The sequence below is a fragment of the Mustela nigripes genome, chromosome 12 (assembly GCF_022355385.1).
Source record: "Mustela nigripes isolate SB6536 chromosome 12, MUSNIG.SB6536, whole genome shotgun sequence".
NCBI lineage: Eukaryota > Metazoa > Chordata > Mammalia > Carnivora > Mustelidae > Mustela > Mustela nigripes.
Genome location: NC_081568.1, coordinates 113291231 through 113315455, shown reverse-complemented (window position 1 = coordinate 113315455; position 24225 = coordinate 113291231). Strand labels below are relative to the sequence as shown.

At 35.5% G+C, this 24225-nt stretch overlaps 2 protein-coding genes across 4 annotated transcripts in view; one reads left to right on the top strand and one right to left on the bottom strand.

Annotated features, from left to right (window-relative positions):
* POLR3G (RNA polymerase III subunit G) overlaps window positions 1-2935 on the bottom strand; it is a 107581-nt gene extending 104646 nt beyond the window's left edge. For 2 of the 3 annotated variants that reach the window (XM_059418224.1, XM_059418227.1), the window contains exon 1: window positions 2847-2926. The gene's annotated coding sequence lies outside the window, so the exon portion shown is untranslated. Of the gene's footprint in view, window positions 1-2846 lie in introns of all 3 variants that reach the window. The other variant, XM_059418226.1, reaches the window with a different exon arrangement.
* Window positions 2877-22038, top strand: CETN3 (centrin 3). The gene is made up of 5 exons (XM_059418228.1): window positions 2877-2987; window positions 5261-5396; window positions 6974-7088; window positions 13872-14063; window positions 21633-22038. Exons 1-5 carry the CDS (start codon window positions 2971-2973, stop codon window positions 21674-21676), a joined length of 504 nt encoding a protein of 167 aa, XP_059274211.1. The 5' UTR covers window positions 2877-2970; the 3' UTR covers window positions 21677-22038.
* The last annotated feature ends 2187 nt before the right edge of the window (window positions 22039-24225 follow it).

Genomic DNA, 24225 nt, shown 5'->3' with positions numbered 1-24225 from the left:
GAATTAGCTCCTCAGGAATTTTTATGAATTCGAAGTTTTTTTCTTTTAGTAATCTCTACAGCCAACATGGGGCTTGAACCCCGGATCCCAAATCAAGAGCTGTCTGCTCCTTACAAATTTTTAACTCACCCATAACTGAGTGGGCTGGATGACTTCTTATTTTATGGCATGGAATTCTGGCATCACACTATCATTCAGTCCTATCTATAGTTATCAACCTAATTCAATTTTCTTTTTTCAGTCATCTGTTTTCCTTAGAAAGTGACTATACGGGGCACCTGGGTGGCTCAGTGGGTTAAAGCCTCTGCCTTCGGCTCAGGTCATGTTCCTGGGGTCCTGGGATCCAGCCCCACATCTGGCTCTCCGCTCAGCAGGGAGCCTGCTCCCCCCACCCCTGCTTGTGGTCTCTGTCTGTCAAATAAATAAATAAATAAAATCTTTTAAAAAGTGACTATACCATTTTGATATTAATATTTATTGGCAGCATGAAGTTATATGAGGTATTTTAATAATTTGTAAAGCTCCCTTTTATTATTACGTTTTGGGGGGTAATTTTTAAAAAGTAAGTTTTAAAAAAGTTTAAAAAAATTTTTTAAAAGTAATTTTAAAAAGTTCAAGACCCAGTGTGGGTCTTGAACTCACAACCCAGAGATCAAGAGTTGCCTGCTCTACAGACTGACCCAGCCAGGCATCCCAACCTCCCAACCTCCCTTTTAAACTACCAAAAACCTTATTAGCAGCAATATTCCCCTTTTTTTTGGACTCAAAGTTTATCTTAAAAAGTACTTTAAAAAGGGGGCGCCTGGGTGGCTCAGTGGGTTAAGCCACTGCCTTTGGCTCAGGTCATGATCTCAGGGTCCTGGGATCGAGTCCTGTATCGGGCTCTCTGCTCAGCAAGGAGCCTGCTTCCCTCTATTTCTCTCTCTGCCTGCCTCTCTGTCTACTTGTGATCTCTCTCTGTCAAATAAATAAGTAAAATCTTAAAAAAAAATCTTTAAAAAAGTACTTTAAAAGGGACGTTTCCTAATTTTGTTTTTTGGGGGCTATCCTTGAACTTTTTCTTAGCTCATCCTTCTAGGCCTAACTTACAGGCCAAATCATTTTCTTCTGTCCTACTGTGTTCTTTCCCTTCTTTAAACGTGTGTGTATTTGTGTGTGTGTATACATCTCCCTTATACATATACCATAGGGTTTCTTGATCTTCCCCCTTCCCCTGCCTGACCCCCACATTCAGGCTATTTTATTCCTTTAAAAGGTTTACGGCTTAGTTCAGTGCTTTGTGGGTTTTCACCACAAGATTCCATTCAATGCAACAAATACTTATTGAGCACCTATGCATCAGGCATTGTATTGAAGGAGCAGGAGGCTGGCTGAGGACAAAGCAAAAGCTGGCGCCTTGCACCCCCCCACTTCACCCGCTCCCCTCCATAGGTGTGGCATTCCTCAGGCACCCCTGACTGCCATAAAACGATAAATAGTTAACTTGCAGAGATCACAGTCCTGCAAGGTAGGAGTTTCCCTTGGTTTGCAAATGTCCTTGAGATTTACAAAGAAGTTACCCTATCAATAGCCCTAATGTCACCCTCCCCTCCATGAAAAAACGGAAGGAGGCAGAGGTAGAAGGAAAAGTAAATAAAGTTAAATTTCTTCTAAACCTAAATCTCATTAACAAGGATGCTTGATAGCAGGAATGTAACATTCCACCAGGAGACTCCCAATTGTCTTTACTTGATAAGTAACCAGGCCTTCAATATCCTGGTAGTGCTTTTTTCGCATGCGTGGGCTAACCGGCTAGTTCTGCTTCTGTAAGATTGCTTTGTCTGCTTTCCAGCGGGACCCCTGACCCAATCCACTGACGCCAAGTATGCCTGTTCAAACTATCAATCAATCAGCTCAGCCCCACCCGAAACTTGTTTGTACCTGTCTATAAAAACCCTGCACCAACCCAGCTCTGGACCTCTCTGCGTTATCCGCAACGAGCACCGCAGAGGTCCCGAACCTGCAATAAGCGACCCTTGCTGATTGGCTTTGACTCACGTCTCTGGTGGTCTTTTAAGGTGGGGGTAATACTCAATTGGCATTTCAGTATTAGGCACTAAGAACAGCTTATCCTGCACCTCAAGAAAACTGATTACCCAAATGAGCTTCAAGAACTTAGTCTGCAACTTCAGATAACATAATGTGCACAAGCAGCTTATAACACTGGAAAATAAAGACGTAAGAGAACACACTCATTCGAACAGGAAGAGGGGAGCTAAGGGACAGTTAAGTACCACTTCACTGTAATAGCCTCATAATCCAACCCCCGAATGATACAAATGTAATCCATAGCACCTGCCTTGGAATCACTTGGATAGTTTGTAAGGAAAAAAAGAAGCGGGAGAAGGATACGTTTTAAACAAACTCCCCATGTACTCAGACCATCCAAGATTATAGAATAGAGCGAAGCCAAATTTGTTAGACCTCATTCCCCAGCTATTCCCTCCTCCTAGCTGAGGAGGCTAACCCCGCGGCCATGCCTCTTCCCCTTTCTTCCTCTTGGAGCTGTACGTTTTGTCCCCGGTCTCCCATCACAAGTTACAAGACTCCCCTAGCCTGCGGCGAGGTCCAACCACCCACTGGCCCAACGCACCACGCAAATACCAAAACCCCAGCTCCGCAAAGGATTCGGGGAAACCGCAACAGGCCAATCCAAAGGGCGGGGGGAGGGGCCGCAGGAGGCGAGGGAAGGGCCGTTTGCTTGATTGACGCGAAATATGCCTAATGAGAGCAGAGGAATCGTGACGCTTCCGCCTTAATGGGCAGGACGTCAGCAATGTCAACCAATCCGGCTCAGAAGTGTCTACCTTGTGGGAGGTCCTTGAGGCCGCTGAGGTCGTGGTTGTCTGTTGAACGGCTTGTGGAAGTTGTGCTGCCTTGGGTAGGGCGTTAAAATCGTTCTTGAGAGGAACGTCTCTGTCCGAAGAGAAAATGAGTTTAGCTCTGAGGTCGGTAATGAGGAGGCCGCAATGCTCTCCACACCCCGCAGCGGGCCCCAGGGCGGGTGTGTGTGGAAGGGAGGTAGTTGGGGCCGAGGCGAGAAAGGGGGTGCAGGTTGGGACGTGGGAGAGGAGCCTCCGCCAACCTTCCCGGGCCCGGACCCCTCACCCTGGGGGCCCTGGTGTCTCGCAGGTGATGAGTCCCGTGCATTTTTGTTGAGCTACTTAACGTCTATCAGCGCTTTGGCCTTTGCACCATCAAGAGGGTGGGTGGTTCCAGTTGAGGGAGAGAGTGAAATATCGCGATGTTTCTTCTCGCGGTGTTTCTGCGAGAAATCAGGCCGGGGAGGCTCCGTCCTTCGGTTCAGCTCCGCCTTCTTGGTCTGCGGCCCCACCTCAGCTGCGGCGATGCCGGCCTGAAACTCTAAATTTTGGCCATAACATAAAACCGTTCCTTGCTCTTATCTTGGGTCTCTGTTTGAAGGTATAACTGGAGACACACTTATGTGACTTTAACTGGTAATCTCTCTCTTTGGGTTTTCAATTTTTTTGAGTTTCTTTACCTTTCATTCTCTTCCAACCTCTAACCCCCTTGTCTGTTGCCCCCAGCGCCATGTAGACGTTTTACCTTAAAAACAGGTAGTTACGCGTCTCTAAATAGGTGCCTCGTTCGTCTGAGAGGTTATGGTGGTAGCCTTGCCTGGAAGCAGTTGTAGGTCTGTGGTGGACTTGGCAGTCCAGAGAAAATGACCCCGGGAATGACCACGCTTGTGTGAAGTCCGGTCTCTTGTGAGAAAAGGTTTTCCTCAGCTTTAGGATACCTCTTCTGATCACGTTCTACTCATCTCTTGCCTTTTGTTGTAGATTTTTAGAGAGCAAAACAAGTAAATAGATAACACGTTTGATTAAATTCAACCAAGTTTTACATTTTAAAGTTTTTTGATACTGTTTGGTTTCAAAACGTGTTCTCATATGGATGTTGCAGCCGCATTTGAAATTTTGAAACACTAAGATCAGTATAAGACATTTCTGGCTTTTTATTTTTATTTTAGAAAAATCTTTTTTTTTTTTAAGATTTTATTTATTTATTTGAGAGAGAGAGAGTGAGAGAGCATGAATGAGGAGGTCAGAGGGAGAAGCAGACTCCCCGTGGAGCTGGGAGCCCGATGTGGGACTCCATCCCAGAACTCCAGGATCATGACCGGAGCTGAAGGCAGTCGTCCAACCAACTGAGCCACCCAGGCGTCCTCTATTTTTTTATTTTTAATTTTAATTTATTTTCCTAAAGATTTTATTTATTTTATTTGACAGATTGAGATCACAAGTAGGTAGAGAGGCAGGGAGAGAGAGAGAGGAGGAAGCCGGCTCCCTGTGGCGCAGAGAGCCCTTCGTGGGGCAATCCCAGGACCCTGGGATCAGGACCCCAGACGAAGGTAGAGGCTTTAACCCACTGAGCCAGCCACCCAGGCGCCCCGTTTCTGGCTTTTTAAATAAAATTTCCTTTAAAAAAAATATTCCAGGGTTTATGAGAAACTAAGTCTAAATTTACAAGTGAGATTTATAAAACCATTAACTCTTCACTTTATATTATAGAAAATTAGCCCAAATATACTTTTCTTTTTGGCATTTGATTTTCATGGTATATTTAGACTTGGTTGATTTGTTAGTATCAGTGGAAGAAATTGTAAATAAAGACCATTAAAAATGTGTAATCTAAATCACTTAACCTGCAATGCCAAAAAACTTTGTAAATTGTTAAATTATATGCCCTTTTGGTAGTAATTTTGATAACTTACAAATGCTCTCAAAAATAAACCAAATATATAGTGATCATCAATTATGAATTTTCCTTTTTTTTTTTTTTAAACACTATGTGTTAGAGTAATGTGAATAGTAAATATGAGTGTTTTGGTTTTTTGTTGGGATTTTTGTCATGAAAGTAATGTTTTTTATTCACAGTTCTTATTTCTTCCACGTTAATATCATTGAGAATAAGTATGAAGCCAGAAGGAGAGAAAGTTAGGTCCTCATTTCTTATAATAACCTGTAACACTTCAGTTTTAGAAGTGCAAATTTATAGCAGCTAGACTGTGGGGTAATCAAGGCTTTGACTCATGTAAGGAAAATTTCTTCATTTTTCTCCCAAATACTTCCTTTGTAGAAATTTAAAAAATTATTCATTGGTTAATTTTTTTGTTGTGTTTTGGAATCTTATTTTAATCATTTAGATGCATAGGAGAATTGGATTAAAGTAGACTGAATAGATTTTTTTCTTTTCATAGAAATGAGCTAGTAGTAGACAAAACAAAGAGGAAAAAAAGAAGAGAACTCTCTGAAGAACAGAAACAAGAAATTAAAGATGCTTTTGAACTGTTTGACACAGACAAAGATGAAGCAATAGATTATCATGAATTAAAGGTAATAGTATGTACTTCAAAATGTATATTTTTCTGTTAAAATGATTTGCATTTTGGACTAAAGTATTTAAAATGGTTGTGGACATATGAAACCATTTTAGATGTCCACAGTTAAATGCTGTAATAAAATTAGAGTAAAATAAAAAAAATTAAAATTAAAAAATTAAAATTTAATATTTAGTATAATAAAATCCTAACATCTTTTTAGACTTTTCACATTGTAAAGTAAATAGTATTTTAAATATAAAAATACACTACCATGGAGGGCCTTATTTTTCATTCACATAATAAAAATAATTCATACCATAGGATTTAAATAGTTCTCACTTTTTGTGTGTGTGTGTAACTCATTCTTTTCTCACATTGTGTTATTTGTCTTTTAATTTGAACATGTTAATAATACATTCTTTACATACTTTCTCTGCTGCAAACAGTATAAGTGATGTCTGATGTTGACACATGCTAATAGGGGAGAATGTCAACCTTAGGGCCTAGAATAATTTATAAAGATGCAAGAGTTTGTTTAGCGTAGTACAGATTTCACACTCAGCATGAGAAAGGCAACATTTTGATAGCTCTTTAGCTCTCTTTTTCCACAGTTTTTTTTTTTTTTTTTTTTTTCAGTATCCTAGCTTTGATCAATTCTTTTATAATGTCTCTTCCATTTGTTAGCTATTGTTAATATCTTGGTTTGGGATCTTATTTCATACCAGGATTTTCCTAAATGGTTCCTCCATTTCTCATTCACTCTGTAAACTGCCATTAGATTAATCTTTCTAAGATTATTTCCTCATATTGTTCATTGTTCGTAAACCTTTAGTGGCTCCTCATTGTACACTGCATAAAGTTCAGATACCTTTGGTTTTTATTGACTGCTCCCCTCACTTTTACTACTGTCTACTTTTCTCACTTGCTAATCGCTTATTTAGACCTGAGCTCTTCCTGTTCAGGTAAGGTAAGCTGCTTTATTCACTGTCCTCAAGTCAGTGTCTGTTTTATAGCCAGTTTTTCAGTGCTCTTCTACTTTATTTCATCCATTCATCAGAGAACAAATGACCTTTCCAAGTAAGACTTCTTTAATCAGTATCATGTCTCTCCTTTCTCGTTAATAGTAACAAGATCTACTCTTTCTTTAAACTCAGGGGCCTGGACTATTTATACTGAATAACTAATCATGTAGAATCTCAGGATAACTCTTATTTTAATTTTTTTGTCTCTTCTTGTATAAATTTTTAATACTTATGCTATGCCTTTTTTTCATTTTGGTTGTTAATCATTTGAGAATAAATAACTTGTTAAAATGATCTGTATAGTAAGTCAGTCCATTGTATAGTATATTTTATAAACATTTGGCTTGTCCTATAAAAAAAGGATATATAAATGAAAAAAATTTGTTTATCTTCAGTAATGGAGAAAAACTATCACTTTGATTTTTTTAGAGACCTAAAACTTGCAAAAGAATTAAATGTTTTATTAATGTGCTGACATCCCTAAGTTGTAAAAACTTACTTAAGAATTGGAAGTCACTTGTTTCGAAAGAGTGCTTTATAATTTTGCTTTTCCCTTTTTTTCCAAAAGGTGGCAATGAGAGCCTTGGGGTTTGATGTAAAAAAAGCTGATGTACTGAAGATTCTTAAAGATTATGACAGAGAAGCCACAGGGAAAATCACCTTTGAAGATTTTAATGAAGTTGGTGTGTATTTTAATAGTCTTTGTAATTAGCACTTGTTAGGAAATTATCCATTAATATTAGTATTTTTTTGATTTTCTGGGTTATGGAATTTTGTTATTGAACATTGCTATATAATATAGTTATTGTATGGGGGTTTGGGAGCACTCTTCTTACTTTAAAGAAGAAAAAATAAGATTAACAGTTTCATTATGGTAGTTACCATTTTGTCTTTTATCCTGAAGATTCTAATCAAGGAACTATTGTATAGTTTTTTGTAGAAAGAAATCTTCCTAAGTAATGTGTGTTTATATTATGTGATAAAACTATAAAAGTGTGATCAAAAATTATTTTCTAAGAGTAAAACAGAAAATTCAGTATCCTTTTGTTTGGAAAATATTTCCCAAGACCATTCTGGTTTGTGATTTTTGTTGGCAGAGTGGGAGAAGAGAAAAGCTTTAGCATTTGGTATCTTTGACTGTAGGTGAAGTGCATGCCATCAGGTTGACAAAGCTTACAAGGGGCTACATATTCTGTATGACTTGATCTTAGTGAATAAAGTCATCTGTTTAAAGTTGAGGGCAGAGGGGTTATAGTAAAGGAGGCATTTGGCAAACTCAAGCAGGAGAAAACATTTTAGAACAACTAAGTAAGCATACTGTGCCGTGAGTTTAATATGATTGAATTTTCATATAGTTGATTTTAGTGAAATAGTTAAAGCATATATCAGGCTTTTTTAGAATAGAAGATCCTGGAAGGCAAAGACTTTGCTATTATGATTTAAATATAGTCCTTAGAATATTATACATGGAATGTACATATATTCAGGGTTTTTAAAATTAAATTTTCTAAAGCAGTAATACAACTTTATATAGGTCATGATATAAGCATATCATAGAGTTATATTTAGATATTTTAAAAGTGTAGGAACAAATCCAGTTACACATACAAAACTTTGTGTAAATATTCAGAAAGAAGTAATATAGAAAGCAAAAAGAAATGGCAGTTTGGAAAAGAGATTCATATCATCAAATAATCTGAAAATTCAAAATCAAGGTGAGGAAGAAGGAAGTTAAAGGATAAATCTAAAAGAGAAAGAAAGCATGACACAGAAGATCCCCACCTTGTCAACTAGGAATAACTGTTCAGAAAGGCAGCTAATCCCTTTGGGGAGTATATTATGTTGTTTTCTTCTAATCTGTAGATTTATTTACGTGAGCAGAGGGAGGGAGCCATCTTTTTTTTTTTTTTTAAAGAATTTATTTATTTATTTGCCAGAGAGAGAGAGAGAGAGGGAGAGAGAGAGCACGAGCAGGCGAGCACACAGGCAGAGAGAGTGGCAGCAGAGGCAGAGAGAGAAGCAGGCTCCCTGCCGAGCAAGGAGCCCGATGTGGGACTCGATCCCAGGACACTGAGATCATGACCTGAGCCGAAGGCAGCTGCTTAACCAACTGAGCCACCCAGGTGTCGGGAGGGAGCCATCTTTATCCCGTTAGGTTTTCAGTATTGAAACTCTTCTATAGTTTATGATCTTAGTCCAAGTTCTTACTTAGATTGTTGATTTATAGAAATGGGTATTAGGATATAGTGGCAATGATACTGTTAGGAAAGAGCTACAATTTAGGCACATTTGGTACAATGTAGTGGTTTAGCATGGACATTTTGGAAGCAGATTTCCTGGGTTCATATCTTGGTTTTGCCACTTACTAGCTGTTTAACTTGGTCATTTTAGTTGTCTGTGTCTCATTTGCAGCTATAAAATGGGGATAGTTATACTATCTGGTGGGTTCTTGGGAGGAGTAAATAAGTTAATAAGTAACGTGCTTATTAGAAAGGGGCCTAGTTATAGAAAGTACTATTAGGTATTTGTTATTACTACTTTTAAAAATTGTCTTTGTTTCACTTTTAGTGCCTAGTAATGATTGTGTATGCATCACTGGAGCATAAAAAGTATGGTACTCATGTATTTATCTTTTTCTGATTATTTTCTTTTCATAGTTGTGGGCTATTTTAGGCATTATATCATCAATAATTTTATTCAACACATTTCATCTTAAGTAAAATACAGTTTTTTTTTTAAATTTTTTTAAAGATTTTATTTATTTATTTGACAGATAGAGATTACAAGTAGGCAGAGGGGCAGGCAGAGAGAGAGAAGGAAGCAGGCTCCCTGCTGAGCAGAGAGCTGGATGTGGGGCTCTATCCCAGGACCCTGGGATCATGACCTGAGCCAAAGGCAGAGGCTTTAACCCACTGAGCCACTCAGGTGCCCCTAAAATACAGTTTTTGAAATTGTGATTTTAGGGTGCCTGGGTGGCTCAGTTGGTTAAGCAACTACCTTCAACTCAGCTCATGATTCTGGAGTCCTGGGATCCAGTCCCATATCAGGCTCTCCGCTCAGCAGGGGGTCTGCTTCTCCCTCTGATGTTCCTCCTCTCATGCTTGCTCTCTCTTTCTCAAATAAATAATTAAATCTTTTTTTTTTTTTTAAAAGATTTTATTTATTTGACAGACAGAGATCACAAGCAGGCAGAGAGGCAGGCAGAGAGAGAGGAGGAAGCAGGCTCCCCGCTGAGCAGAGAGCCCGATGTGGGACTCGATCCCAGGACCCTGAGATCATGACCTGAGCCGAAGGCAGCGGCTTAACCCACTGAGCCACCCAGGCGCCCCGAAAAAAGAAAAAAAAGAAATTGCGATTTTATTTGCAGTTAAAGTCAGAGTCCCATGCCATATTCACCTTTTTTTTTTTTTTTAATATTTATTTATTTGACAGAGAGAGATCACGAGTAGACAGAGAGGCAGGCAGAGAGAGAGAGAGAGAAGCAGGCTCCCCGCTGAGCAGAGAGCCTGATACAGGGCTCGATCCCAGGTCCCTGAGATCATGACCTGGGCTGAAGGCAGAGGCTTAAACCCCTGAGCCACCCTGGCGCCCCCCATTTTCACCTTTTCCTGATCCTCTATCTTTTCTGTATTATAAACAGAGCACTGGTACTGGAATCTTTCCAGAATAGATGACAATGACTAAACTGTGCTCTGACTTTCAAAGATAGAACTTGTGACCAGCTTAGCACATATTTTAGCTATCCTCATACTGCCTATTAAAAATCTGAGTAGTCAAATAAAAATTTATTACTGTTTAGAAATACACAGTCAAGAACTATGTATTCTCTCCATTTGTTAATTATTTTTCAATAATAACAGCACAGGTGAATGTGTATTTTATCCTTTGGAATAAATAACTCCAAAGCATTTGAGTCTTAGTTTTCTGTATTGTCTGTTACTTTTGAAGGATATTGTTCTACAGATGTTTCTAGATGAAGTCTAACACTGAATCAGAATTTTCCCAATGTTAGAAAAAAATACTAAAGTATGTTTCATGTAAGTTAAGAATCTAGGCTGCTTGGGGTTAGTGAGTAGTATCAAAGGTGTTTTAGGAATTGCTCCTTTAAAGTAAGACCAAGATAAGTCAGGTGTTTGTACTCATTTTTGGGGGGACACAAACTAATTATTCCATTGCCTATTTAGAATAGAAAATTGCATTACTGTCTTTGCTTTGCTTATTTAACAAACATTTGCTGAATTTTTTGGCATTAGGTACTTTACTGGGTTGAGGGAGGGGAATTAAAAGTTACTAAAAGGTTCTTTCAAGGAGCTTACCATTTAAATGTAGGTAATAACAAGCTGTAGTGTTCTGTGGTAAGTTATAATTTTGTTTAGAGCAGGAGTTATCCAACTACAGCCCTTAGGCCAAATTCAGCTGTTGTTTCCACACTACCTCATCTTTTATGCTGCTTTTGTGCTGTCATGGCACAGTAAGTAGTTCAGTCAGAGATCTTATACTTTCCTCAAAGTCAAAAATATTTACTATCTGGCACTTAACAAAAACAAAGAGAATTGTCAATTCCAGGTCTAGAGCAATTGAAGAAGACTTTGCAGAGGCGAGTTTTAATTTAGACCTTTGGGGATGTGAATAGAATTTCATCCTAAGGAGAAGACTGTAGGAACGAGTAGCAAAAGACATTGCAGGCAGAGAAAATAGCATCAACAAAGAGTGGAATGGTAGAAGTATAGTATGGTAAACTTCCGGTAGTCTCCTGTTGTCGAGGTTAGGGAAATGGAAGGATAGAATTGGGCCAAATAAGTAAAGTCTTGTTGCATCATGTGTAATGCTTGGACTTAAGTCAGCAGATGATCATTTTCAGTTTCTGAGGAAGAGAAGATGATGTGTTTTAGAAAGGTAACTCGGTTAAGAGTTTTAAAGATGGGTTGGCGGGAAGAGAGACTGCAGACAGGAAAATAACATACTTATATTATGCTGAGGGTGTAAGAATGAAAAGAAACATATTTAAGAGTAAAAAATGTGTCCTCATAATCACAGGTTAGGTTTATGGGATTCAAAATATTCAGACTTCAAATATGGGAGATTATCTGTGAATGGTGCTATTCTCTATTTTGAGGTGGGGCATCACCAGTTTTCTTGGTGATAGTAGGAGGAGTTTGGGTTCTAAAATGTTGAGTTTAAAGTAACTTGTATTTTTGTATAAAGACCCCCAAAAGACAATGAGAAATATAGTTGAAAGTGTTTTTCCAGCAGTACTTTTAATGATTTTTGATAAATTTTAATGTGTTTTTTTAAAATGTGCTGTGTTCTTAATGAGTTTTCTTTAAAGGTTTGTTTGTTTGTTTAGACACAGAGAGAGTACAAATAGGTAGAGAGGCAGGCAGAGGGAGAGGGAGAAGCAAGCAGGTTCTCCACTGAGCAGGGAGCCCGATGTGGGGCTCCATCCCAGAACCCTGGGATCATGATCTGAGCTGAAGGCAGCCACTTAACCAACTGAGCCACCCAGGTGCCCCTTTACTGAGTTTTATAATGTATAAGGTCTAACCATTTTGAGGAAATCTATTTCTGGTAGTATAATTTTTTGAAAGTAGATTTCATGGGCAGAAATTTGTGAATTAGATTGAACCCACCTTAATTGTATGTTAGTTGACTTATTTTCATTGGAAAAAAAGTGTATTTCTTATAATTAAATTCTACTTGGTGGAATAGGAATAGAACATGAAGGCATAGAAGAGAGTTACTATAAAGTTATTATGTTTTAGTTGTCCAGAATGGTAGGTATTTATAATTCTCAAGAAAAGTTGTATTCTAAGGCAAAGTATTGATAAAAGATTATATATACACATAAGTCTGAAGTAACTAACACAATTAAAGCACTAGTGGGATAAGAATTTATACATCTTGGAGCCCCATCTGTTCCCCACATCACCCTGTTGCTTCTTTAAGTACATTAATACTTTCAGCAAGCTGCTTTTTTGGTTCACCTGTCATGTAAATTATTTAATTGGTGAAGAAAATTTCTTAACACTTTTTTTTTCCTTGTCCTGCTTTTTTGTTGGGACTAAATTCAAAATAAGTTGAGTATGAGCCATAGAGTTAAGCATGGTATTTTATTTTGGTGTTATGGCTGTATATATGCCAACTCCTTTTTGATTGAATATTTATGAGCTTTGGTGATTTGCATACTTCTAGTAATATAGTTCAATTAGTTACTTGAAAGACTTTTTAGGTACAATTAATGGATAATAGAAAACTACTAAATATGTAGGTGGATGATTGAACGTAGATGCTTATCCTAAAAGCTTACTCAAACCAAACATGATGACATTGCAGCAAAACAATAATAATTTTTTGTGGGCTTGAATTTTTTTTTTTTTTTTGGTGCATTAAACATTCTAGTACTTCCCATCTACAAACATTTGCGCAAGTTTTTAATGATTCTGTAAAGCTCACCAGGACTGAGTTATTTTTAATGGCACAGTGAAAGTCATAAATAATTTTTGTTGTAGTGGTAGACTAGCATGTGGAATTACTTCAAAGATGTTTACTTAGATATTTTCAGAATTTGATCTAGTAACTTAAAAACATTTATACCTCAGATTTTTACTTTAATTGTATTATTGTGGCTATTGAATAAAGACTGCAAATGTTGAAAATACTGTTTATTATTACGTTTAGCCTATTAAAATGATTATTACTATTGAGGTCTGGTATTTATCACTTCTAATTTTAGTTGTCTGAGAATTATTATCTTGCTGAACAAAATGGGCATGACTTTAGAGGGATCTTTCAGACCTTTCCTTTTTCTTTTTGGGGGTGGGGTGGTATGGAAGCTTAACTATAATCATTTTCAATCCTTTTGGTAACCGCTTTTATTTTTGGAAAACGCAGAGTTTCCTCAAATCATGAAGATATCAGTGGAATTTTCATCTGTCTGACAGTGTGTCTTTATCAATGATGGCACTGCATTTTATTAATTTGTCAGGATTCTTTTGTCTTTAAATTGGATTTAATTTGAGGAACAGTAATGTTATTGTTTAGACATCAGACATCTTTTATCTAATTAGTCTTAATTGTTTTTTTGGTATATCATCTCTACAACTAAGTTTCAAACTCCTAGACTTCTGTGCTTGCTGTCAGTGGAGCCTACTACAATTCTTGATAATCGTAGACCTTAAATAAATATGGTATATAATCCTTTTTATTATATAAAAAGAGATAATTTTGCTTACTTATAATAGGATAAGTTGTTGATAACGTAGATTAAATTTTAAAATATGGATTTGATTTTTCTAATTTCAGGTTTATCTTTTTGGGTTTTGGGGCTCTGATTTGGCAGTTTATTACAAACTAAATGTTGAACAGTTCACAACTTTAATTCTCATCTAACACTTGGTTGATTTCACAGATGAATGCATTTGTGATTATAAAGTTTTGAAAATTTTTAAAATTTCTCTTAACTGTAGTGACAGACTGGATATTGGAAAGAGATCCACATGAAGAAATATTAAAGGCATTTAAACTATTTGATGATGATGATTCAGGTAAAATAAGCTTGAGGAATTTGCGACGTGTTGCCAGAGAATTGGGTGAAAACATGAGTGATGAAGAACTTCGGGCTATGATAGAAGAATTTGATAAAGATGGTGATGGAGAAAGTAAGTTTTAAGTAAAACACATATTCCAGGTATTATTCCTAATGTATACATATAGTTAATTTTTCTAAAAGCAAATGATTTTCAAGACCCATTACAGAATGTCTGTTTGATATAATTATTGTTCATCCTATAATGGGCTTTTTGTGTAAACATTTCACCTCATTTAATTCAGAATGATGCAGACCTTTTAAAACCAACTATACTGTTTGTAGTATGAGGTTCCATACTTCCAAGAATTTATTTTACTTTTTTTTGAGGTTGAAGCATCTCCAAATTTCAGCTACTCAGTAAAATGTCCGCTTTTAGTGGTTTCTTCCTTAACCTACAAGTACTTCTAAACTGTAACTAATTTCTATTGGTTCTACCCTTTGAAAGTTTTGAATCTTTCTTTATATCTTTGTTTACTGCTGCTGCCTTAGTTCAGGCCCTAATTTCTTTCTATTAATGTTATCATAGCCTCATTATTTCCTTGAATGCCTACTGGATACCGTGTCTTGTGTGCTAACTGGGGCTACACCATGAAGAAGGCAGATATGGTCTCTTTAGCTTCCTAATTGCCCTCTATGCCTCTGAGCCTCCACCCTCAAACATATTGATAACTTTCTTTTCCTAAAGTACAGGTTTGATGATGTCATTCCCCTCTTCAAATACTGAATGATTCCTCGGTGCCTACAGAGTAAATTTTGAAGCTTTTTAAGATACGTTCTGCCTTATCTAGTTTTATTTCCCACTATGGTCTTCCACTTTTCTGCTTTAACCTTCACTTCCCATACATACGTGCCTCGTGCAAATATACTCTATCCTGGAAACACTTTTTTTATGCTGTGTCTTTTTCATCATGCCATTCTTAATCCTAGAATGTTCTAATTACCAGGTTTTGTCTACTAATATGTCTGTCTGTCTGGTACAGTTTTTTTTTTTTCTTTTTAAAGATTTTATTTACAGACAGTGAGAGCAAGAGCAGGGAGGGGGCAGAGGGAAAGGGAAACTCAGATTCCCTTGCTGATCAGGGAACCTAATGTGGGGCTTGATCCTAGGACCACAGGATCATGACCTGAGCTGAAGGCAGATACTTATCCGATTGAGCCACCCAGGTACCCCTCTCTAGTACATTTTAAACTTCATCTATTTCTCAAAACCCTTCCCTAGTATTCTCTGATGAATTATGAGACTTCCATTTAGAGGAACAAAGTATTTTGACGCTTTTATACAATGCCTTCTGTTAGCTACATACATGTGTATCTTTCCAGTATATTGTAAGTCCTTAAGAGCAGTATGGAATCATAGTGTGAAAGCCTAAGGCTTTGTAGTCCTACAGATCTGGACTTGAATTGGATCTCTACCACGTATGTAGTTGCTCTGTAATGTTGTGCAAGTTTTCAGTGTTTACTGAGTCTTGGTTTCCCTTTTATTAAAATGGGAAGGGTGATACCTTCCAGGGTGGTTTTAAGTATTAAAGGAAGATATTTGAAGGTCCCTAACATTAAATGGAAGCTTGTTGTCCTTTTTTTGTATCTTTACTCATCTTTATATTCCCCTTAAATTTAAAAAAAATTTTTTTAATTTTATTTTTAAAGATTTTACTCATTTGAGGGAGAGAGAGAGAGAACGAACCCAAGAAGTGGGGGGAGACAGAGAGAGAAGCAGACTCCCTCCTGAACCAGGAGCCTAATGCAGGATTCGATCCCAGGACCTAGAGCCTAAGGCAGATGCTTAACCACCTGAGCCACCTGGGCACCTCTCCCCTGCACATTTTCTTGAACATAATGAGTACTCTGATGTTTATTGACTTGAGCCCTAAGCAGGATTGTGTGTTACAGTAGGTATATATTGATACAGTATCAACTACACATATATACATAAATATATACATAATACCTATATTACTGGAAATATTGGAAATAGTGGCATGCTTAATAAGGAGGCAAGGCAGTAGCAACCAGCTATTCAGGTTTGTAGATTGTCCTTTAGAACTGTACATTATTATACTTGTGTAAATATTATTTAAGCATTATGAAACTTTAATACTAGGTCTTTGAAGGATATTGATAGATTTATTTATATTTTAAAATAAAGATTATTAATACTTGAGGAAATTTAAATGATTTCTTGAGCTCTCACACTAATACTTGGATTTAGTATCCACTGCCTTCATGTTTTAAAAACTTTTCTGTCTTCCCCAGCTGTCTGCTGTTACCCTAAACTAGCTTTAAAGCAACCCTGTTCTGTAAAGGTACTATCTTCAATGGCATAGAGAATCTTGGCATGTCTATTTCATAAGTCTTTAGTAATGGTTACTACATGTGTCAAAAGATAGTTATTTTCTTTTCCTCTACTATGTACATGCAAGCTAGATTTTGGTTATTAGCTTCATTTGACACTAGAAGAAAATAACAATTAGGAAGTTGCCTCTTAAATTCAAACTTGATGTGAAACTTTCACCTAGAAAATGTGTCCATTTCTTGCATCCCTTTTAGTCTGCTGTGTTTGCTGCTTTTGAATCTCAGAGCTCATGCCTGTGCTCCATTGCTTGAAGATTTTAGTGCATCCTTAAAACATTTCTTTGGTTCTAAGTACGTGCTTTAAGTCTCCATATAACTGTTGCTTGGGCATCCTACTGTCATTTATTCAAATGACTAATAGGCAAATAACTTTTTCTTTTTTCCAGGTGATTGATTACAAATAAATACAGTGATGCAGTCTTTTATTTTTAATATTTGTCTTTTTTGTGGGGGGAAGGGGATATTCTTATATTAAATTCATCTAATCTAGTAGTTTCCAATCTGGAATGTGAGTTTCTGGGGTGGGGACCTTGCATGCAGTCTGAGTGTATGCAATCAAATATTGTCTGTCGACTATATGAATAATAGTATTGCACATACATACATAAACTTATTTATATCTGTAAATGCGCTTGCGATTTATAAAAATACTTATTATTCAGAATTCATAGTAGCTATTTGACATTATCTATGTCTCAAACAAGGCATGCTAAATAAGTATGACTTTTATTATGGCAAGTGCAGGAAATTATTGTTGAAAGGCATTTTCATGTTCAGAAATAATGAGAACTGTAATCCATTAGTTTGGCTTTGGGGACTGCCTTAACTTATATGGGTCTCTGTAGCTATATGAAAAACTGTCCGTTTTTGACAAAGTACAAATTAGATTTTATAATAACTTGTTAATTTGGATTCTTTGGGCTGTAGTTTTGTTTAGATATAACCTGTTTTCTTTGTGTTTGTTAAACTGGTAAAGATCATAGTGCTTGCTGTCTTTTTTGAGCACTTCAGTAATTCTGCTGTCTTTTTGAATTTTTCACACTTTAGGATTTAGGAGCAATGAAAAAATTTTTTTAATTGTGTATATAGAATAATAAATATGGTAAAGGAGGAGTTCCAGAAAAAAAAGATATAATGCAAAATATAACTAAAGCTGTGGTAATGATACAGAAAGAATCCCTTCCCTATTATTACTCCCAATATATATAAAACACAGTAAATCTTTTTAGAAAAATACAAACAACATTTAAAAACCCAAAGTGTAAATAAAATCTTTAAAAAAGGTTGGGGAGGGGCACCTGGGTGGCTCAGTCAGTTAAGCATCTGCGTTTAGCTCAGGTCATGATCCCAGGGTCCTGGGATTGAGCCCTGTGTCAGGCTCCCTGGGAGTCTCCTTTTCCCTCTCCCTCTGCACCCCACCACCTGTGCATGCCCATGCATGCACGCGTACTCCCTCTCTCAAGCAAATAAAACTTCAAAAAAAATAAAAACCCTTAGGGGACCATCTTTAAATAATGAATACTAACACTTATTTAGTAGTTAATATGTTAAGATTCTGTGCTTAGCATATTATATTGTATATTACATTATTTTTCATAATAGCTTTTGTGAAGTTAGTACAGTACTATCTATTAGTGCACAGGATAGATGTATCTATAGGTGAGGAAACTAATGCTCAGAGATTAATAACCTGTTCCTGCTTTTATCCACACCACTGTATTGCCTTTTAGGCTAAAAAGTAAAATATTAATTAGGTTTCTATGTTTATGGAGTTCTGAAAGTTACATGCTGTTATAATATGAAATATTCAATACTCAGTATTCAATAAAATAGTCAACTGTCACTTCAGATGCTAAAATTTGTTTTTTCCCCCTCCAAAGCCAGATGGTCTTTAAGGTACTTAATTCTTATTTTTTCCTTAATTTTATTTATTTAAGAAAGAGTGAGCATGCACATGTGCATGAGTGGTGGGGAGGGACAGAAGAAGAGGAAGAAGCTGACTAGCCCCAACCCCTTGCACTGAGCAGGAGCCTGACTCAGACTTGATCCCAGGACCCTGAGATATATGACTTGAGCCAAAGGCAGACGCTTAACCAACTGAACCACCCAGGTGCCTCATTTCTCTAAATTCTATATTTAAAAGACATGTAATAGAATTTACCCTATGAAATGATTGACTTATGAAAATTTGGTTAAAAGGCAGAGTAGAGGAAAATGAAGTGTTGTATTTGATTCAATAAATATTTTATCAGGTGCCTATTTAAAGGTAGGCATTATGCTAGATTTATTAGATATAGGAACTTGATATAAGATATTATTGATAGAGAAGGAAATGTACAAAGGCATACAGATTTTCTTAGTTTCCTGAAAGGCTCACTCGTACTAGAGGAGCTAATTTACTTTGCTTAGCCTCTTCTTTCCCTTCAGCTTTCCACTTTTTTGGATGTAAGTATTCTGTTTTAGGCTGTGGAAATTATGGAATAGTTTAAAATATATTTAAATGGTATAATACTTTAAAGTGTTCATACATAAATATAACAAAAATTGACTCTTGTGATTTTAAAACTATATATGAAAATTAATTTTGAAATTTGTTGTAATTTTATAGGTGAGAGAAAAAAGTTCTAGGTCTTTAAGGAACAAATCATACAAATCATATTTTTCAGATTTTGAGTAATTTGATCATAGCTCTGTTATGCTATTAAAATAATTTATAGTCAGATTATTCTAAGGTGGTTTTTCTTAAGAACATACTCTTATTTCTTATTTTGGTCTAGATACCTCAGTCTAGATTGACAGAGTCAGAGGTTCTTAAATGTGAAAGTGTATAATGATGAAATTATTTAAACTTTTATATGTATAGATATATTTTTTCTTTTTTAAACTGGGAGAGAAAGCATTCATAGCTTTCATAACATGTTGAAACATGTTTTTAAGTGAAAAAATTAAAGATCACTACTACAATTTGTTAAGATCATTTTGAGTAATATAGGTTATATATTCTGTTTTACTCTGTCATAGTGTCTTGTAGATGTTTAATACTGAAATGCATGGATTCATGGTTCATTATCAGCTCTGGACATCTCATTCTTTTTAACTCCTTAGAACTTAATTTCACAATATTTTCTTTTCTTTCTTTCTTTTTTATTTTTTTTTTTTAAAGATTTTATTTATTTATTTGACACAGAGAGATCACAAGTAGATAGAGAGGCAGGCAGAGAGAGAGGGAGGAGGAAGCAGGCTCCCTGCTGAGCAGAGAGCCCAATGTGGGACTCGATCCCAGGACCCTGAGATCATGACCTGAGCCGAAGGCAATGGCCCAACCCACATGAGCCACCCAGGCACCCTCTTTTTTAAAACTATATTGCTGATGGTATCCTACCTTAGCTTTCTTTCCACCTCTTGTTAAACCAGATCATATGTTTTTATTTCAAAGCCCAAGTCAAGATTTATTCTTACCTAAATTTTTCTCAGAAGTAAAGATTTTTCCCATTAAGATGGAATGTTTTTCAACACAGAGAGCTGGGTTTTGCTTTTTTTTTTTTTTTTAAGAATTTTTAAAAAAAAAATTTTTTTTTTTAAGATTTTACTTATTTATTTGAGAGAGAATGAGAGAGAGAACATGGGAGAGGAGAAGGTCAGAGGGAGAAGCAGACTCCCCAAGGAGCTGGGGGCCTGATGCGGGACTCAATACTGGAAGTCCAGGATCATGACCTGGACTGACTGAAGGCAGTCACTCAACTAGCACCCTTGGTTTTGCTTTAATAATAGATAATACTTTGTTTTATTCTCTGTTTCACTTATGAAACATAACTTCATAATTTATTTAAACTTTTTTTGTGTGTGGTTTCTGAAACCAGTACATTTCATTCCTGATGTACATATTTTATCTCCTCAGCATTTTCCTCAAACGTAGAGGAAAATGTTAGTTCAGTACAATGAACACCTTTATACCTTCTACCTAGATTCAGTAATTAACATTTTACTGTATTTGCTTTGTCATAATATTTTTATTCTAGATTGTTTGAAAAATATATCATGAACTTGACCTCCCTAACATTTTAGCATGCATCTGCTAAGAATAAGGATATTATCTTTCATTATTGTTACTGCTAAGAAAACTAAAAGTAATTTTATAATATAACCTAATACCTTCACTTAAGTATCAAGATATTATAGAATAGGAACCTTGGTGTCTGTTTATTACCCAGTAGAAACATCTAAAAGATGGTATTGTGGTTCAGTATTTTCAGATGAAGAAACTGAGACACAGAACTGTTCTGCCCCAGAGCAATGACTGGAATCCAGGTCTCTTTTCTTTTCATTATAGTGTTCTCATTTTCATTATCAAAATGATCATTCATAACTTGTGCTTTGTTAAGGTATGCGTTAAATTTTGGAGCCCACGAAGTCACCTGTTTTACAAAGACAAAGTGTTCTTTTCTGAACATTTCTGTTGAGAATTTATGTGTATGTGTATATATTGATTTTAAAAATTATATTTAATAAGAATAACATTTATTTCTAGGTTGCTTTCTTAAAATTGGATTTCTAAACTGGAAGTTCGTACTGAATTTTATTTATTGTTTTGGTGAACTAATAATTTGTCTTTATGAGTAATTCTACATTTACATATAATCGCTGTATTACCTTGCTAATTGAGATTAAATTTTTATCTTTAAAAATTATTATTTCTCTAGACATTTTTGAGGTTTGGTGACCTGGTTTCAACTTTTTATTTTTGTTTTTTTCTTTAGTAGGCTTTTAAATATTATAAAGTTAAAAAAACAACAATTTGACTTTTTTAAAAATTGTCACATATTTTCCTTTAGAATTCTAATATACTTGCATGATAGATTTAATAAGCTTATTTATAAAGGAAGGGTTTACTAAATGAATTAGTAGGATAAAGATTACAAAGCGGATTTAACCATTTAAGAAATTAAAAATATCAAGCTTTAAAACTGTTTGTGCAGTGTATATAAATATTATGGTTATGATGAACTTTTTTGTCTGTAACTTTAATTATGTTTTTTCAGTAATATTATAGAATACAAATTTATATTGTTTATCACATGTTATATATTTTTGTATTCACAAGGTTCACTTAATAAACATGATCAACTTCATATCAAAAAAGTAAAAGAAAAACATACCAAAAAAGTATGCCTTGGTTTATTAATAATTTTGTATAATATAAAATTTAAAGATACTTAATATAAAAATACTAGTATTGTTCTGAGAAAAAAATGTTCATTTCTGACTTACATTTTCTTTCTTATCACAGTAAATCAAGAGGAATTCATTGCTATTATGACTGGTGACATTTAAAGAATTACAAGGATAAACACTAAGAATGTTGCTGTTATCATCTTATATTCTATTTTTGTGCCTGGAGCCATGTTAAAAACAACAACAACAACAACAAAAAACTTAGTTCTTTTTTTCCAAAGGGACCAAAACTAAGTGTCTTATGTATTCATATTTTCCTATTGTTGTGTTTCTTTGTATGAGCAGTAGTGTTAGCACTCTAATAGTTTAGCTTTGTATTTATAATATAGCTTTTATATATATATAAAGTTTGAAAAATTAAATCATGTGGTACACATTGTAAGTTTTTTATGCGTCATCAGTAGTCACTTTTGATGCACATGTTATAGACTTTCATTAATAAAATGTTTATTTTAGTAGTATTTTTAAGTATGGTAAATTTTCTGTTCTCTAATTCCAAATATCTGTAAATATACAGTTGTATCGTTCTTAAATCTTTTCTCTTTGTAGTACTAGTTTCAGAAACAAAATTAAAATACAAATAGCAATAGAATAGCACATTTTTCCCTGACAAGTTTGACATTTTATGTTTCAGTACAAGATGATGATTCACAGGCATAATTCCTTTTTTAAGAGTCATGCCTTCCAGTTTGGAAGGAAAAAGTGGTGTGTGTAAAGACCCATTTATTCTCTTATATTCTCTAGCATTTCTGGTGTCTTAACATAAGTTACAGCAGTTAAATCTGGATATTTCCCTCTCAGACTAATTGAGTACAGTTTGAATCATCTGACTTCTTGAGAAAGTTAAAGATTTAAATTTTGAAATTTTGATCTGTTAAAAATAATCTCTCAATTAAACATCACAAATGAAAATAGAAAACTAAGCCACAGAAATCACTTAAGATTGTTTTACCTGTAAAGGAACGTTCTGTGATTTACCAGGTAACAATAGAGACCGACTTTTCCAGGTATTTGGTGGGCTCTTCTGCCTTACAGATATATATGTTAGTGGGGAGACAAGTGGTTTTGTGAGATAGATTGTAGAAAATTGGTACCTATACTGATCCTTCACCAATAATCTGGTTCCTCATGATATGGGCTCTCTGGAAGAAAGTTGTCTATTTCAGTGATCTTTTTTAAGATTTCTTATTTTAAATTTAAAGTACAGTAATAATTTGAGGCACTTGAAATAAGCTTCTAGAATATTACATAAAGAGTTACTAGAAATTTAACAAATCAATAGGGAATAACAGTGGTGACATTCCAAATAGTTAACTAGAAAGTAAGTTAATTGCTCATTATACTAAAATTTAATTTTGAATGTGAAATCAGTGCTCACAATAGTAACAATATCCAGGGCAACATATATTCTTTGAAATTAAAAAAATTTTATCACCCTTACTGTTGAATTGGCTTCTCTGTCTTAATCACAAAATACGTTATTTCCAGGAAATTAAAGAATAAAGAAAGTGAAGAATAAAACATAAAAGTAAATCTAGTCTGAGGAACAAACTGAGGATTTTGAGGGGTGGGGTACTGGGGGTTGGGTGAGCCTGGTGGTGGTATTAAGGAGGGCACGTATTGCATGGCGCACTGGGTGTGGTGCATAAACAATGAATTTTGGAACACTGAAAAAAAATAAAATTAAAAAAAAAATCTAGGCTTGATCGTCTTCTGCCACTTTATTGGAATAAAAATAAAATAAAAATAAAAATTTTGTCACAGTGATAACTTCTTTTTATTCTTCATATAAATACTTCGGGATACGAGCAAATTTTGTTTCTTTTCTTCTTACTGTGGGCCAAGGAAAGAGTGCTCAGCTCATTTCTTCATATTGTGGAAGCTTTTGCCTGCAGAAGGGTATCAGTAATTTTTTTCAGTATAAATAATCAGTATCTGTAGAGTTGAAAAGCTGGTAGAAATAGCCAGGAGGGGTGGCATTAAGAAAAGAGTGAATTTGCTTTAACAGGGAAGTGGAGGTGGGTATTAATCTTATTTATCATTATAGTCACATTTCATGCAATGGCATTTCATGATGTAAGAAAATATTTGTTTTTTGCTTAACTTACTGGTGTCCTGGTAAGCTTTGATAGTTTGGGATTTGTCAGCTAAGATCTTTTCCTTTGTTATAAGCCAACAAAGCCTACTCTCTAAAGAACCTATGTGCCCATTGTGGAAGACTTTCAATTTTTTTTTTTTAATTAACATATAGTGTATTATTTGCTTTAGGGGTACAGGTTTGTGAATACTGAGTCTGACACATTTCACAGCTCTCACCATAGCATATGCCTTCCCAATGTCCATCACCCAGCCACCCTCCCTCCCCCTCCCACCGCTACCCCCCAGTAACCCTCAGTTTGTTTCTTGATTCAGAGTCTCTTATGGTTTATCTCTCTTCCCGTCCCTTCTTGATTCATACCCCCCATGACACCCCGCCCTGCCTCTCAAATTCCTCATATTAGATCATATGATAATTGTTTATCTCTGATTTATTTTGCTCAGCATAATACCTTGTAGTTCCATCATTGTTGCAAATGGAAAGATTTCAGTTTTTTGGATGGCTGCATTGTATTCTATTTGTGTGTGTGTGTGTATACACATACCACATC

Coding starts and splice junctions, on each gene's coding strand:
- CETN3 (XM_059418228.1), top strand. Junction 7,089..13,871: donor TGAAGATTTTAATGAAGTTG/GTGTGTATTTTA, acceptor TCTTAACTGTAG/TGACAGACTGGATATTGGAA. Junction 14,064..21,632: donor TAAAGATGGTGATGGAGAAA/GTAAGTTTTAAG, acceptor TTCTTATCACAG/TAAATCAAGAGGAATTCATT.